This window comes from Gopherus flavomarginatus, chromosome 7 (genome assembly GCF_025201925.1).
Source record: "Gopherus flavomarginatus isolate rGopFla2 chromosome 7, rGopFla2.mat.asm, whole genome shotgun sequence".
Taxonomy (NCBI): Eukaryota; Metazoa; Chordata; order Testudines; family Testudinidae; genus Gopherus; species Gopherus flavomarginatus.
The window spans coordinates 49570877-49588188 of record NC_066623.1 but is presented as its reverse complement, the minus strand read 5'-3'; the positions used below and the strand labels follow the sequence as shown (position 1 = coordinate 49588188).

The 17312-nt window shown below is 43.6% G+C and overlaps 1 protein-coding gene across 1 annotated transcript in view; it reads left to right on the top strand.

Annotated features, from left to right (window-relative positions):
- Positions 1-180: 180 nt before the first annotated feature.
- TEDC1 (tubulin epsilon and delta complex 1) overlaps positions 181-17312 on the top strand; it is a 168830-nt gene continuing 151698 nt past the window's right edge. Inside the window, exons 1-2 of the mRNA XM_050963282.1 lie at positions 181-312; positions 2732-2810. Coding sequence (XP_050819239.1) covers positions 190-312; positions 2732-2810 — 202 coding nt within the window. The 5' untranslated portion in view covers positions 181-189. The remainder of the gene's footprint in view (positions 313-2731; positions 2811-17312) is intronic.

The following is a 17312-nucleotide window of genomic DNA, read 5'->3' as shown; positions in this document are numbered from 1 at the left end:
AAGGGCAATACGAAGGGTGCACGCGAGGGCGACGGCTTCCGCGCGGCTTCACTTGTCCATTGCGCACGCCCGCCCAGCTTGCACATGCGCCCTGGGAGGCGGGTCGTGGGCACCTGCGCAATAGCGTGGAGGCGCCGTTTGAGCGGAGGCGCGCGGCGCTGGGCGGCGAGTGTCGGAGTCTGAAGCGGGATGTGGCGGGGCCGGGCTGGGGCGCTGCCGGCGGCCATCGGGGCGCTGTGCCGGGCTCTGCCGCCGGGGAGCCGGCCCGCCCCGGAGACCTTCCGCCTCGCCAAGTTCGACCGGCCCGAGGCGGTGAGAGCGGGGGAAGCTGGGACCGACCCCTTCCGCCCCATAGCAACAGCACTGTCCCCTCTGCCCCGCAGCATCACCGCTAGCCCGTAGCAACATCGCTGGCCCCTCCCTGCCCCATAGCAACGCCCTCCCGTCCCCACTGCCGCATAGCAACACCACTGTCCCCTGACAGTGCCCCCTCACTGCACCCCTATCCTCTCGGTGGCCCCTGCCCCATAACAATACCCCTCCCCCCATACTGACCCATAGCATCCCTCTACATCCTGGGTTTGCCCCCGCTACCCTACCGCATCGCCCCTGCCCCATAACATTAATGCCTACTTCTCCTTTTACCCTTGTAATGTCATCCCTTCTCCCATACCATCACCCCCTGTGGTGGGACCCTGGGCAACTTTCTTGGGCACTCAGGCTTTCTTCATGTTGGGTATTCCTGCTTTTGGCATAGCTGCCCAGTTGTAAGCTCCTGGTGAGACAGGCGCAGCTGATATAAGCACAGTTTGCCACTCAGCCCAGTGTGCAACCAGGTCACACTGCAGTGGTGCATATTGTGGCTTGTAACAGCTTTGCTTGTAGTAGGGGTTCTGCACCGGGGAGCTACACCAGTTAGTGGGGCTGGAACAAATCCCCAGTGGCAACAAGGTCTGTGCATCAGTTTTTCCTGCTGTAAAGGAGGAATAATAACACTCAGCAGTATAAAACACTTTAAGGTGTGTGGATGGGATGGTGCTGTGTGAATATTCAATGTTACTCGCTAGTTCTCATTAAAATAATGCCACCATACAGTTCGTATAGCTAATCTGTACGGCTCTGTGTATCTGTGCCCTCCAGCACTCCATGGTGTTCTTCACTAGCTTGTCACCACCTGGTAGCGTTGGCACCCCTCTGCTGTAATCCCTGTAATGTCACCACCTAAGGGTTTGTCTACACATGGAATTATTCTGGAATAACTGCTGAATAACTCAATGTGTGGACACCCTTATTCTCTACTAAGAATCTCCACATACAGTGTTATTCAGGAATACTTCTAGTGCCCTAAATTCACACCTTTTCAAATCTAGGGATGCATATCCTTCCCCCTCCCTATGCCTGACTGTCACATTCCCTCTGAAACCTTGATTCTGTAGTGTCCCGTCCTCACCTCCCACCGTGAAGGTACCCTCATAACCCACCTGAGGCCCTTCAGTCATGGTATGTCAGCCATCCGTGTAGTGACTCCAGCTTCCTCCTCCCCCCATGTTGGGAAATAAAAAGCCCAGACAGCCAGATATGCATGATCAACTTCCATTTACATTAGAGGGAAATCTTCTAAATCCAAGAGCAAAATAGTCTCCCTTGTCTCCATGCTGCCCTTCTTTTCTTTTCAGTGGGATGATCTCTTTCCATGTCTTCTCTTGCTTAGTATCAGAGGGGTAGCCGTGTTAGTCTGGATCTGTAAAAGCAGCAAAGAATCCTGTGGCACCTTATAGACTAACAGACGTTTTGGAGCATGAGCTTTCGTGGGTGAATACCCACTTCTTCAGATGCATGCATCTGAAGAAGTGGGTATTCACCCACGAAAGCTCATGCTCCAAAACGTCTGTTAGTCTATAAGGTGCCACAGGATTCTTTGCTGCTTCTCTTGCTTAGAATCTTGTTCAGAAGCTCTGAAAAATTCCTGCTCCTGGAAAGTTTCCTGGAAACTTCTATTTTCTACTCCCCTTTCCCCCGCCCAGCCCAAATTGAAACTGGACACTTCTGGTGTTCAGCACATTCTGCTTATCACTCAGAGTATACTTCCCTTCCTTTATCCTGAACGATCTTAGGCCCCCTCTGTGCTAGGGCTTTGGAAACTCCATTGGCAGAAAGGCCTTGACTTACTTCTGCATATAGGCTGTTTTGTATTTGTCTAGGCATTTTACAAATGTTGGCAGCAATTCCTTGAAGGAGGGCTTTCCTTAAACTGTCATAGTCTGTTACCGTGCTGTCCTAGCTTCTAACTACATTGGTTGAGCTAGTTCTCGTAATAATAGCCCACAATGCAATGCCTGGTGTTAACAAATTACCTTAAAGCCCCTGTTCTTGCAGCATTATAGGACATTTCTTTCAAGCATCCCAGAAAAAACTGGTAGAAGTATAAGTATAAAATGTGCTGTATGTGGCTATGCCTTTTTAGAAGCAGTGCTGTTGTGTGGTTGTGGGAGAGAGGTGCCCAATTGTTCCAGGCAGTCAACAACCCTGTAACACTTTTCTTTGCTGAATGCACAATCTTCATGTTATTGCCATTAATCTGAGGAAGCACAGGGCAATACCTGTCCTTCCCCTCTTTTCTTGCTGAGTGGGCACCTTGTGTTGTTCCAGGCAATGGCCAGTGCTGAGTAATTAAAGACAAATACATGGCAACTCTTCTGAATGCTGATGTTTCCTTTCTGATCTTTCACAGAGTTTGCAGATTTGGAGACTGCTGTATTCTCTTCTAAAGCAAATCCATGACGGAGGATGGACTGAGCCTGATACCATAGGTAATAAAGTATTTTCCCTCCTGCTGCTTATAAGTTTTAACTCAGTTTCTGGGAGTGACCTGAGCTGGACTTAGAGCTTCCCTTCCTCAGCAGCCTAGCACTGGGGGCTTCAGACGCCATTCTGAACATATCAGTTTATTCTATTGACCCTAATTCTTGCATGAAAGATATGAAGATGGATTTGTTCATCAGAGCCTGTTGATTCATACTGAGCTTGTTTTATCCATGTTAATGAGGTTTCAGTCAGGCAAGCTGGATGTTCTCTCATCAGCTGTAGGCTCTTGCTTGTTTGGTGCATTTTACCTAACAGGTTACTGCAGTTGCATTTACACTCTGCATTGGCCTTACAAGTCCTCAGAATACTCAGAGATAATGGCAGAAAACAGGTTTACTTCCTCTCTAATCTCTTATTTTCTCCTAAAAATGACACTTGACTCCACAGTAAAGTGCCATTAAATCTTACCTTAGGGCTGCGGATTATAATGGATGAATTGTGCCTGCTATACAGTCTGTGTTGTGGAACCAGTCTCGGAGTAAAGAAGGAATCCACTATGTGTATGTTCTTTAGAGAGGATGTAAAATACAGCTATAATCAGGAACCATGTCGCAGAGAGAGCCTGCATACAGGTTGGCTTTTTTACCATCTTGTCAAAGGAAAGAGCTTAATCACTGTTGGTTATTTAAATATACATTACTCCAAACACAGTGCTAGTCCCCAGTCTATGCCTTCCCCAGACATCCCCCAGTGGCCTCCTATAGTATGCCCCTTCACTGGAGCAGAGATGATGTGAATGTGGAATCCTCCCACAGCCTTAGAAGATTTCTCAGCCCCAAACCAGCTCCTGAAATCTCTATGAGTCAAACTACGCTTGTCAGGCTTCTGAAGATCCAAAGTAGCCTACAGTTGTGGAAACTGAAGCAGAGAGATTAAATGACTTGGCCAAGATCTCTCAGAAAGTCCATGTCTGAGCCAAACATTGAACACTGGTTCCCCTGGTTCGGTTCCCAGTCCACTGCCTTAATCACTGGATCATCATTTTTTTCCTGCTGCTTCAGTTGCTATGCACAGACATTTCACTGAAGCTCCACCATGTACACTTATGTGCTAAGGCAATTCAACTGTGTCTCTTGCACTCTTGATAAGGATAGACATGCAGAAAGCATAGCTGAGCACATAATTTGGCCTCTAATCTATTAATTTACAGGGTGATTGGACTTTTAAAATATTAAATTAGGAAAATAGAAATGCCATCATGTGGAACTGTGATTGCTCCCACATTGGTTGTTGGCAGAATCTGAACTTGAGATCTTCATGTGCACATGGTGGACCTCTAACCAGAAGGTTGACACACACTTTACTAGTGAGTTGCACAGTTTTTGCTAGACAATAGTATAATTTTGGGAATTAGGATTCCTGGAGTGTCTTTCTGGTTTGATTTCAAGATGTCTGGTTTAGTGGTTAAAGCAGTGGTACGGGCAGGATAGCTAAGCATACAGATTTAACACAGTTATCGAATGGCTAAGTGAATGAAGGTTGGGTCTGTCATATTCAAGACCAGCGTTCTATTATGTAGCCTCCATTTTTTGCAGTATCTCAGTGCCTCCTAATCTTTAATATATTTTATTTTCACAACATTCCATGTTACAGATGGCAATCTGGGACATAGAAAGACCAAGTGACTTGCCCAATGTTACACAGGAAGTTTGTAGCAGAATTGAACTTGGGTCTCTGAGACCTAGATTAGTACCCTAACAAGTGGACCGTCCTTCCCTTCTTTGGGTAACTTCTCTGTTACCTTATCTGTAAAACTGAGGGAAAATAATAGTTCCCTGGCCCTATAGCAGGAGTATCAGGCCTTGGTCAGTATAAGTTATGAAGAGCGCACAAATATTTAAAGCAGTCAGTGGAGGAGAAGACTTGATTTCACGGTCTCTTGGCTCCCAGGCCAATGCACCTTTTAGACTAAAAGTATTTTCTGGGAAATCACTCTCTCTGAGTTTTGACCTGGAGTCCGTGCACATTGCCAGAGATCTCAATAATCCTCGTCACTCGTAGTACCAAAACAAGCTCTGGTTATTTTCTGTTGTTAGGTTTTGGATCTGGTTATTGTTCCAGACACTAGCTCTTGCAGGGTATCCCAAAGATACAAGTATCCTGTGGTTTCTGCCTATGTTTTTTTATTCAGTATGTGTTCCAAAAAAGTGATAGACTTTCCAAATTTTAAAAATGGGTCACTTTGGAGAGAGATTGACTTGGAAATGCTTTTGCATTGGGCTCATTAGCGCTACAAAAGTAATTTTCCCTCTCTTGATATTCATCCCTTCTTGTCAACTGTTGAGAATAGGCCACTTCCATCTTAATTAAATTGGCCTCGTTAGCACTGACCCTCCACTTGGTAAGGCAACTCCCCTCTTTTCATGTGCTGTAATATTTATACTGCTTTCTGTATTTTTCACTCTGTCTGATGTAGTGTGTTTTAGCCCATGAAAGCTTATGCCCAAGTAAATTTGTTAGTCTCTAAGGTGCCACAAGGACTCCTCATTGTTTTTGCTGATACAGACTAACATGGCTACCACTCTGAAACCTTTTGATTAAATGACCCTCAAATTTATATTATAAACTATACCCCAATTCGTGAGCCAGCGTATGGGTTTTCATGTCACTTTCAGTACATATGTGAATTTTAGGGAGGACTCAAAATCCTGCTTTAAACAATCATAATTATGGAGTGACCAATGGTCACTTTATACTTCATATAGAAAAAGATTGTGTCATATTTTTAATGAGTGATGGTGCATAACTTCAGATCTGGGAAATCATCTAGAAAGTATTATGTACTACAGACTGTGTTTAAAATGAATGAACTTGTACAAAAACCCCCAAACTAAAATCAAATCACACACCAACAAATCCCCCCAGGGTTCAGTGGCTGGAAAATCTTGGAAGTCATCCTGTTTTAGAAGAGAATATTTTCCCTCTTTCTCTATATAATTATTTCTTATCCTAAACTTCTGGGGGGAAAAGTTCACACACACCAAAAATTCAGAATCATAGTTCCTTCATCAAGAAAGTTAGGCCTGGTCTACACTACGCGTTTAAACCAAATTTAGCAGTGTTAAACCGATTTAACCCTGCACCTGTCCACACAATGAGGCCCTTTATATCGATATAAAGGGCTCTTTAAACCGATTTCTGTACTCCTCCCTGACGAGAAGAGTAGTGCTGAAATCGGTATTGTCATGTTGGATTTGGGTTAGTGTGGCCGCAAATCGATGGTATTGGCCTCTGGGCAGTATCCCACAGTGCACCATTGTGACTGCTCTGGAAAGCAATCTGAACTCGGATGCACTGGCCAGGTAGACAGGAAAAGCCCTGCGAACTTTTGAATTTCATTTCTTGTTTGCCCAGCGTGGAGCTCTGATCAGCATGGGTGGCGATGCAGTCCCAAATCCAAAAAGAACTCTGGCATGGACTGTACGGGAGGTACTGGATCTGATCGCTGTATGGGGAGACAAATCTGTTCTATCAGAGCTCCGTTACAGAAGACGATATGACAAAGCATTTTAAAAAATCTCCAGGCTATGATAGACAGAGGCCACACCACAGTGCTATGTGACAAGCGTAATGGAAAGCCAAAGAATCAAATGGATGCTCATGGAGGGAGGGAGGGGGTACTGAGGACTCCAGCTATCCCACAGTCCCTGCAGTCTCCGAAAAGCATTTGTATTCTTGGCTGAGCTCCCAATGCCTGAAGGGTCAAAAACATTTTCCCGGGTGTTTCAGGGTGTATGTTGTCAATTTACACCCTTCCCCCCACCCCTCCCAAAAGAAAAGGGAAAAAAAAACGTTTCTCACCTCTTTTCAATGTCACCCTATGTCTACTGCATGCTGCTGGTAGACGCAGTGCTGAAGTGCTGAACACCAGCATCCCCTTCCCGGTGGCAGACGGTACAATATGACTGCTATCCATCGTCATCATCAGCCCGTGAGTGCTCCTGGCTGGCCTAAGTGAGGTCAGCCGGGGTTGCCTGGGTAAAAATGGGAGTGACTCCCGGTCATCCCTGGCAGATGGTACAGAACGGCTGGTAACCATCTTCATCATAGCAACTGGAGGCTGAGCTCTATCAGCCCCCCCCCCCCCTTCATGTCTAAAGAAAAGATTCTGTACTGCCTGGACTATCATAGCAGCGGGAGACTGGGCTCCTCTCCCTCGCCACCCTTTAATGTCCTGCCTGGATTATCATAGCAGTTGGAGGCTTCCTCCCCCTCATTTTATCTCACTAAAAAGTCAGTGTTTCTTATTCCTGCATTCTTTATTACTTCATCACACAAATGGGGGGACACACTGCCATGGTAGCCCAGAAGGGTTGGGGGAGGAGGGAAGCAACGAGTGGGGTTGTTGCAGAGGCACCCTCTAGAATGGCATGCAGCTCATCATTTCTGTGGGATCTCTGGGGCTCTGACATGGAGCGGCTGTGTTCTCTGGTTCTCTAGTACACTTGCCCCATATTCTAGGCAGGACTGACTCTATTTTTAAACAAAACATAACGAAGGAATGACCCGGGGAGTCATTCCCATTTTTGTCCATGCGCCCCCGGCCGACCTCAGCCAGGCCAGCCAGGAGCACCCATGACAGCAGCAGACGGTACAGAACAACTGATAACCGTCATCTCATCGCCAGTTTACAATGGCATGGCAGACGGTGCGATAGGGATGGTAACCGTCTCTGCTACCTTGCAAAGGTAAATGAATGCTGCTCTGTAGCTCTGCAGCATCCAGTACACATACGGTGACAGTGACAAAAGGCAAAACGGGCTCCATGGTTGCCATGCTATGGCGTCTGCCAGGGCAATACAGGGAAAAAGGGCGCGAAATGATTGTCTGCTGTTGCTTTCACGGAGGAAGGATTGAGTGACGACATTTACCCAGAATCACCCGCGACACTGTTTTTGCATTGGGATCTCAACCCAGAATTCCAATGGGCAGGGGAGACTGCGGGAACTATGGGATAGCTACGGGATAGCTACCCACAGTGCAATGCTCCGGAAATCGACGCTACCTCAGTACATGGACGCACACTGCCGAATTAATGTGCTTAGTGTGGCCGCGTGCACTCAGCTTTATACAATCTTTTAAAAAACCAGTTTATGTAAAATCAGAATAATCCCGTAGTGTAGACATACCCTTACAGAATGAATCAAAGTCAGCCTTGTATTGGAACTCTGGTATTAACTTCAATGAAGAAGTCACGGCCAGTACCTTCGTACTGCTCTTTCCATTAGCTTTCAGTCTGCATGAACGCTCTTAAAATGCCAGTGGGATCTGCCTTTTGACATGTCAGTTATCTTTTGGTGTAGCAGTTTTGATACTGCCATAAAGAGCTCTGTAGCTATTGTATCTCTTTCATTCTCACCTGTCAAACCAGAACTCTTTTTCTGCAGCAATAATTTTCTTTAATAATTCTGATTTGTGCCATCTCTGCAGGTGGTTTTTGTCTGAGTGCATGAAGTAATGCATCCATTTTCATTCCTTGTCTTGACTCTCATTTCTTTCTTCCTAGCATGGATAAAGTCAGAATAATGTGTGGTTCTCTTTTGACTACAAAGCTGTAATTCATTGGAAGGGTTCTGCAGGCATCATAAATCAGAAGGGCACAACATGTGCTGTATCACAGCTTGGCCTGTATTCACCAAACTTTCTTATTCAAGTGAAATGTGCATGGTGAGAGGGGTTTATTAAGATCAACAGAACAGAACCATTCTGTGTAAATTCCCTTACCTTAATGAAGTACCTCAGTAAAGCATTGACCAAAAAACAGGTACTGTACTGCGGTAATTAGCATGAAATCTACTGTATAAGGAACATTTTCCTATCTATTCTTCACTGAGCATCGTGCTCTTCTTTTGGCAGAGTCCATCTATCTATCTTAAGCACTTATCTGTCCATCACTGCCATAGTATATGAACATCTCATGCTATTTTAATCAGGGTGAGTGATTTAAATCACTAGTCAGGAAGACTCAGTTTAATCATGGATTTCTACATAAAAGTGCATTCTTGTGGGTTGTTATAACCTTAATACATATTCTTCACAACTGAGAGATAGATGTAGGTTTCATTTTTAGAAGATACACACTATACATTTTTAAAGTGATTTATTTTGAAAACTTTTCAGATTAGTTTTACAGCTATATCAGAAAATGAATGAATGTTTGGTTATTTCATTTACCAAATGTAATTAAAGTAGATATTTATGAAGTCATTGGGAGGTGAACTATCTCCAATTCAACAGGTTGATCATTAATATTTGGAGGATTTTCTTGCCATGTTGTATTAGGAGGAGAACATCACCAGACAGACATTTAAATGGTTTTATTTAACTAAAACAACAGCGTTATGTATTCTGGATTTTTTTTCTTCAACAGCAAACAAATAATATTTTAACAAAACAAGCATATGAATTTTTGAATTTAGTTTAACATTCAAGTTTTTTAAAATCAGGTTTGTTTTTGTTAAAATTGTTTTTAACTAAAATAGTTAAATGAAATATATTTAAAAAAAATTAAATAGACTATGTCAGCTAGGTCAACATGAGAAACTTAAAATATTGGCTTCTTCAGCTAACTCAGTTGTCTTCACCTTCATTTTCCTGTTTGTTCATAACCTGGAAAAGAAAAACAAACTTTCTTGCTTTTTCAGGTCCCAAACGATTTTTCAATTTGGAAAGAAGAGTTTGTTGTATAAATGAACTGGGCAATTTTTTAATCAATTACCTCTTTTTGTAATCTGCTGGTTCTTATCACAAATTTATCTATGGTTGTTTCTGGATGATGGAATTTTTTTTTTTTTGTTCTACAGATATGCTGTGGCTATGTGACATAGATGATGTGACTGAAACACTATCATTGGCAGATAACTCTGAAACTATAGAAAATGATGGTGATCTTGAAGGTGGATAGTCTTCAGAATCCTGTATGTTGAGAATGAATTCTCCTAAACAAAATAAGTCAATGCAGTTATTTAATTATTATTACCATACTGCTCATTTAGTATTATTCATGCGTGTCAGTGAATACAATGAATAATTACTAAATGAGCAGTATGGTAATAATAATTAAATAACTGCATTGACTTATTTTGTTCAGGAGAATCCATCTTCAACATACAGGATCCTGAAGACTTTCTACCTTTAGGATCACCATCATTTTCTGTAGTTTCAGAGTTATCTGCCAATGCCAGTTTACAGTCATATCATCTATGTCATATAGCCACAGTAGCAAAAAGAAAAAAAATCTCCATCATCCAGAAACAGGCATCGATAAGTTTGTGATAAGAACCAGCAGATTACTAAAAGAGGTAATTGATTAAAAAATGGTCCAGTTTGTTTGTGCAAAAACCTCTCCTTTCCGTATGATTGAGAACCCACAGTTCATTAACATGGTTCAATCATTAAGACCAGGATACAGTCCACCCTACAGAGCAGATGTTGCAGGCAAATTGCTGGATAAGGTGTATGAAAGAGAAATTGAGTAGTGTGCAAAAGGTCTAGAGGGTAAAATTGTTAACCTGAGTCTTGATAGGTGGAGCAGTGTCCACAATAATCCTGTTATACATGCTTGTATGACAACAGAAGAAGGGAACGTCTTCATTACAGAAACAATTGGTACATCAGGAAATGCGCACACAGCAGAATACTTACAAGAAATAGCAGTAAAAGCTATAACAAACTGAAGAAAAATACAAAGGTCTGGTATGCCAGCTTGGTCACAGACAATGCTGCAAATGTATCAAAGATGAGAAGAAATTTAGAAGAGGGAGTGAAGAGAGTCCAAAGCTAATAACATACGGTTGCAGTGCTCATTTGATGCACCTCCTAGTCAAAGACTTCAGTGTTCCAGAAATAAAGGCTAATGTTGTTGAAATTGCAAAATATGTCCATAACAACTACTTTGCAGCAGCTGCTCTGTAAAAAGTTGGAGGAACCAAGCTAATTCTCCCACAAGACGTGTGATTTAACTCAGTAGTGGCGTTTTGAGCACTATATCAAGAACTGGCCTAATCTGATGATAGTCTGTGAACAAAATCGTGCAAAAGTAAATGACACTGTCACAACCAAAGTTCTTAACGTTGGGCTTAAAAAGAAATGTTGAACATATGCTGAGTACCCTGAAGCCCATTTCTGTAGCCTTGTACAAAATTCAGGGAAATAGCTGTTTTATTGCTGATGCTGTTCAAATTTGGAAGGAACTGAGTGAGATCTTAAAAAGAGAAATATGCAATGACAGAGTTAGTTTACAAGCATTAAAAAAACAAATGGGACAAGCACTATCTTCAGCTCGTTTTCTTGCAAATAGTCACAGTACTTGGGACCAGGGTCAAGCCTTAACTGCTGAAGAAGAGGAGTTAGCTATGACATGGACATCCAGCAATCATCCCTCCATAATGCCAACTGTAATGAACTTCAGAGCTAAAGGTGAACCATTCAAGAAATATATGTTCGCTGATGATGTTTTAAAGAAAGTCACACCAATGAACTGGTGGAAGTCATTTAAGCACTTGGATTCAGAGACTGTTGAAGTGATAATCTCACTTTTAACAGTAGTAGCTACTTTTGCCGGTGTAGAAAGAATATTTTCTTCCTTTGGATGGATTCAGTCCAAACTGAGAAATCATTAGGGATCTGAAAGAGCAAGAAAGCTTGTTTTTCTTTTCCTGATTATGAACAAACAGGAAAATGACTGTGAAGACGACCAAGTTAGCTGCAGAAGCCAATATTTTAAGTTTCTCATGTTGACCTAGCTGACATAGTCTATTTAATTTTTTTAAAATATTTCTTTTAACTATTTTAGTTAAAAACAATTTTAACAAAACAAACCTGATTTTAAAAAACTTGAATGTTTAACTAAATTCAAAAAATCATATACTTGTTTTGTTAAAATATTGTTTGCTGTTGAAGAAAAAAAATCCAGAATACATAATGTTGTTTTAGTTAAATAAAACAGTTTAAATGTCTGTCTGGTGATGTTCTCCTCCTAATACAACATGGCAAGAAAATCCTCCAAATATTAATGATTAACCTGTTGAACTGGAGATAGATCACCTCCCAATAACTTCATAAATATCTACTTTAATTACATTTGGTAAATGAAATAACCAAACATTAATTCATTTTCTGATATAGCTGTAAATCTAATCTGAAAAGTTTTCAAAATAAATCACTTTAAGTATGTATAGTGTGTGCTTTCTGAAAATGAAACCTACATCTATCTCTCAGTTGTGAAGAATATGTATTACGGTTATAACAACTGACAGGAATGCACTTTTATGTAGAAATCCATGATTAAACTGAGTCTTCCTGACTAGTGATTTAAATTAAATCCACCCTGTCACTGAATCTCTTACATTGGAGAAACTGTCTTTACTTATTCTAGCCTGATAGAGGAAAATGGAGGGCTGGCTGCCCCCACCGCTAGTTTTACCACTTTGTGTTCTCTCCCTTTTTCAGCATGTAAATTCTTAGGTGTTCTCCAGCCTCCAGATAATGACCATTATCTGCTGCTCTATTTTAGGGAGATAGGAAGAAAATGCTAACCTTTCCCCAGTTTAGTGTCATTTTCTCTTTATGCAAACACTTTACCACAGTTGCAGCAATTAATTTTGTGTGAGAGACAAATGTATAAAGAAAATGAGAAGACAACACAGAAAACGGTAGAATAATTAGCTAGAACCTTTCTCTGGTTAGGCAAACTCCTTCCCTTTCAGTCTGTCTAGACAGCAGTCATGTGGTATTGGTAGGGCTGTCAGTGTTAGCTGATGCCCATTTTTTTCATCAACAGGGCCAGCCAGTTATAAACAACTGCCAATTAGCTCTAAAATGTTCTAGGAGTATTCTCTTCAATATGGTATTTCAGCTAAAGTCGCTTGTCTACATCTGATGGCTTCTTTATTGATGAAGAGCTCGACCTGGCTATATATATCAACTGTAGCCTCACAAGGCCCATGATCCAGGTAACATTCACTACACATTTCTCTTACCTTGGGCCAGTCACCAAAAGCTGGCTTCTTCAATTGGTGAATCACTGTACCCAGGATTGCAGCATCCCAAAAGCCTAATGCAGTGTGAAGGTCGTAACTGTTTCCAAGTCAGAGAAACCACTGAGAGATCCAAAGAGCTACCAACAGATTTCTTTGCTGTGTGTTAGCTACAAATTGATGGAGAGACTAATCCTGATGTGGATTAATGAGATATTTGTTCTGTAGCTGCCTCATGTTCAGGCTGGATGCAGGAGGGGATGATGCACTCGAGATTAGATACTTTGTGTGACTCAAGATACAGAAGATGCATCTGTGTAAGGAAAGAAGTTTGGTGTAGTTCTTATTGATCTGAGAGCAGCCTATGACACTGTGTGGCATGTTGGGCTGACTACCAAGCTGCTGCACGCCATTCCTTGTAGCCAGGTGGGTGTGGTTCATCCAAGAAATGATCAGTAATTGCAGCTTCATTCTGCGAGTTGGGGATAAAATCAGTCACCTTACACGTCTCTGCAATAGCTTTCCACAAGGGTCAGTGCTGGCTCCCTTTTTGTTCAATACATAAACACATGATCTTCCTGAAACTCAGGCCGAGAAGTGTGTGAATCCTGATGACATCTGTATTGCTGACACTGGAACTGACTTCTATGGGATTGAACTCTCTCTCATCCATGACATGTATACTTAGTCGCCATTGATAGAAATGAGTGGTCAAATTCTCAATGAACCAGACAGTGGCATCTACTTCCATCTAAAAATCATCTTGTCAATCAACCCATGTTGATCTGTGTCCAAGGCCAGATACTGCTATTCCATTCAGTTGTCACATACTTGGGAGTAAAACTGAACCATGGACTGATATACCTGAAAATGAAGATCTCTTTCTGTACTGCCTTGATATCAAAGCTATTGGGAGTCTTTGGTCCTTTGTACATCTGTGCTCGCCCTAGTGTTTGCTCCAGCCAAATAGGGTAGAACACCAGAGTTATGAACTGACCAGTCAACCACACACCTCATTTGGAACCGGAAATATGCAGTCAGGCAGCAGCAGAGACAAAAAAAAAAAAAAAAAAAAAAAAAAAAAAGGCAAATACAGTACAGTGCTGTGTTAAATGTAAACTGCTAAAAAAAAGGGAAAGCAGCATTTTTCTTTTGCATAGTAAAGTTTCAAAGCTGTATTAAGTCAATGTTCAGTTGTAAACTTTTGAAAGAACCACCATAATGTTTTGTTCAGAGTTATGAAAATTTCAGTGGGACACCATGGATCTCTTAATGCTTCTTTGCAATGGCAGCTCACACACATTGGGACAAGAGCGCTAATGGCCCTTCACTGCGGATAGATGGTCAGGGAGCTGAAAATTACATTCTTGCAGAATGGAGGCATTGGTGAGAAAGAGAGTCTAACATGCTATGGGTATGGCTACACTTACATTTGTGCAGCGCTGGGAGTTACAGCTGTGTTCGTACAGCTGTGTAGGGACAGCGCTGCAGTGTAGCCACACTGACAGCTACCAGCGCTGCAGTGTGACCACATTTGCAGCATTTGCAGCGCTGTTGGGAGTGGTGCATTGTGGGCAGCTGTCCCACAGAGCACCTCGTCCCATTTTGGCGCTGTGGGTTGTGGGAAGGGGACGGAAGGGTGCGAGTCATTACGCTTCCTGTCCCAACGCCCCGTGGTGCATGGCTACAGATCCCAGCAGTTTGGCGCCATTGTGAGTCTGCAGTGCGATTTCTGTTACAAGTGGAGCCCGAGCTGCTGAGGACCTTGCTGATAAATGTTGCCAGCACATCACGTTTGGCAGTTGAGCTATTCCTTCAGCTCCAAAGTGACAGTGAGGAGTCAGACGATGATATTGATTCGCTTGACGCGCAAGACATTAAATTGCTTGTGGCAGTAACGGACGTGCTCAGCACTGTGGAACGCCACCTTTGGGCTCGGGAAACAAGCACTGAGTGGTGGGATCACATCGTCCTGCAAGTCTGGGATGACGAGCAGTGGCTGCAGAACTTTCGGATGAGAAAAGCCACTTTCATGGGACTGTGTGAGGAGCTCGCCCCCACCCTGCGCCGCAAGGACACGAGATTGAGAGCTGCCCTGCCAGTGGAGAAGCGGGTGGCTATTGCAATCTGGAAGATGGCAACTCCAGACAGCTACCGATCGGTCACAAACCAGTTTGGAGTGGGAAAGTCGACACGTTGGAATAGTGTTGATGCAAGTTTGCAGGACCATTAATTGCATCCTGCTAAGAAGAACTGTGACTGGGGAACGTGCAGGACATTGTGGATGGCTTTGCACAAATGGGTTTCCCTAACTGTGGAGGGGCAATAGATGGGACGCATATTCCTATTCTGTCACCACCCCACCTGGCATCCGAGTACATTAATTGGAAGGGGTATTTTTCTGTGGTTCTCCAAGCGCTTGTGGATCACCATGAGCGTTTCACTGACATTTACATAGGATGGCCTGGAAAGGTGCATGATGCACGCATCTTTCGGAACAGTGCCCTGTTCAGGAAGCTGCAGACCGGGAGTTTTTTCCCAGACCGCAAGATCGCAGTAGAGGACGTCGAAATGCCCATTGTGATCCTTGGAGACCCCGCTTACTCCTTAATGCCATGGCTCATGAAACCATATACAGGGAAGCTTGACAGGAGCAAGGACCGGTTCAACTACAGGCTGAGCCGGTGCAGAATGACTCTGGAGTGTGCTTTTGGCCGTTTAAAGGGATGCTGGAGGTGTCTTTATGGGAAGCTAGACTTGGGGGAAAGCAGCATCCCCGCTGTTATATCCGCGTGCTGTACCCTCCATAATATTTGTGAAGGGAAGGGTGAAACATTCAGTGAGGAATGGACATCCAAGGTTCAACGCCTAGAGGCTGAATTTGCACAGCCAGAGAGCAGGGCTACTAGAGAGGCACAGCACAGGGCTTCCAGGATTAGGGATGCCTTAAGGGAGCATTTGAGGCTGAAAGACAACAGTAATGTTTGGTGCCTTGCATGGGTGTGAAGTGCAGTGGTTACAATGATTTGCAGTGCCTGTTTTTCCCTTGGGGTACAGTATTTTTCACTTTCTGCAACAATAAAAAATGTTTTAAAAACCAAGAAATCATTTATTTAAAATACAGTACATAAAAGGGCAGAGGGGTAGGGTGCTGAACTGTACATTCAGAGATTTGAATATGTCCTGCCTGGATTGCTGTGCAATGCCTGCTGCACTTCAGGATTAATATGCTGCATGGTGATGGGGGTTAAGTGCATAGGGTAAGGGTCGTAGTTCTCAGGGCTGGTAGGTGAACGTACAGGTGTTGGGGGCAGCTGGTGGTGGTAAGAACCAGGCTGCTGGAGAAAGGGATTTTGAGCAAACACTGGGGCACAAGGGAGAGAGCTGGGGGGGGGTGGTTAGCACAGTACAGATCTGCCTGCATGGCTACGAGTGACTGCATACAGTCCGTTTGGCGCGCCAGGAGGCTTATCAGCTGCTTTGTGCTTTTCTTGGTAGCCAATTCCTTTCTCCTGCTTTGTGTTTCCCTCCACTGATGCATTTTCTCTCTCCAGTCCTGCAGTCTCTTAGGGCTGGTCTACACTACGGGGGGAAATCGATCTTAGATATGCAACTTCAGTTACGTGAATAACGTAGCTGAAGTCGAATATCTAAGATCGGATTACTCACCCGTCCTCACCGCGCGGGATCGATGTCCGCGGCTCCCCCTGTCGATTCCGCAACTCCGTTGGGGTTGGTGGAGTTCCGGAATCGATATAAGCGCGCTCAGGGATCGATATATCGCGTCTAGATGAGACGCGATATATCGATCCTCGAGCAATCGATTTTAACCCGCCGATACGGCGGGTAGTCTAAACGTAGCCTTATTCTCTCTGGCATACTGATTCATAACTGCTTTCACCAAATCTTCTTTGCTTTTCCTTGGTTTACGCCTCAAGTTCTGTAGTCTTTCAGCAGGCTGTGATAGGGCTGGAGGATTCAAGGACACTTAAAAAAAAACAGAAATAGAAACAGTTAATACAGAGGCTGCATTGTTTATTATCACAGTGAAGGAGTTTATAGACTATTTGTAGCATTGTTTACACATAGCAAACATAGCACAGAGAGGCCACAGCAGCGAAGACATGGTGAATAATGGGGTGAGTGTTTCTGCCGCGACTCACCTGGGAGGGGGAGCTGCTTGAGTCAGGGCTCACTGGGATTTCTGTCCATTGGGGAAAGCAGAGAGCAGCTGGAGGGAAAGTGCACTGAACACCACCCCCACAATTGCCGCAGCAGTTACTCCTCTGGGAAGGGGAGCTGCTTGAGTCAGGGCTCACTGGGGTTTCTGTCCATTGGGGAAAGCAGAGAGCAGCTAGGGGGGACCTGCACTGAACACTATCCCTACATTTTCAACAGGATTTTCTACTGCCAGATATATCACTGCTGCGTGTTACCTGGGAAGAGAGGGAGGGTCTTCTACAGCAATGT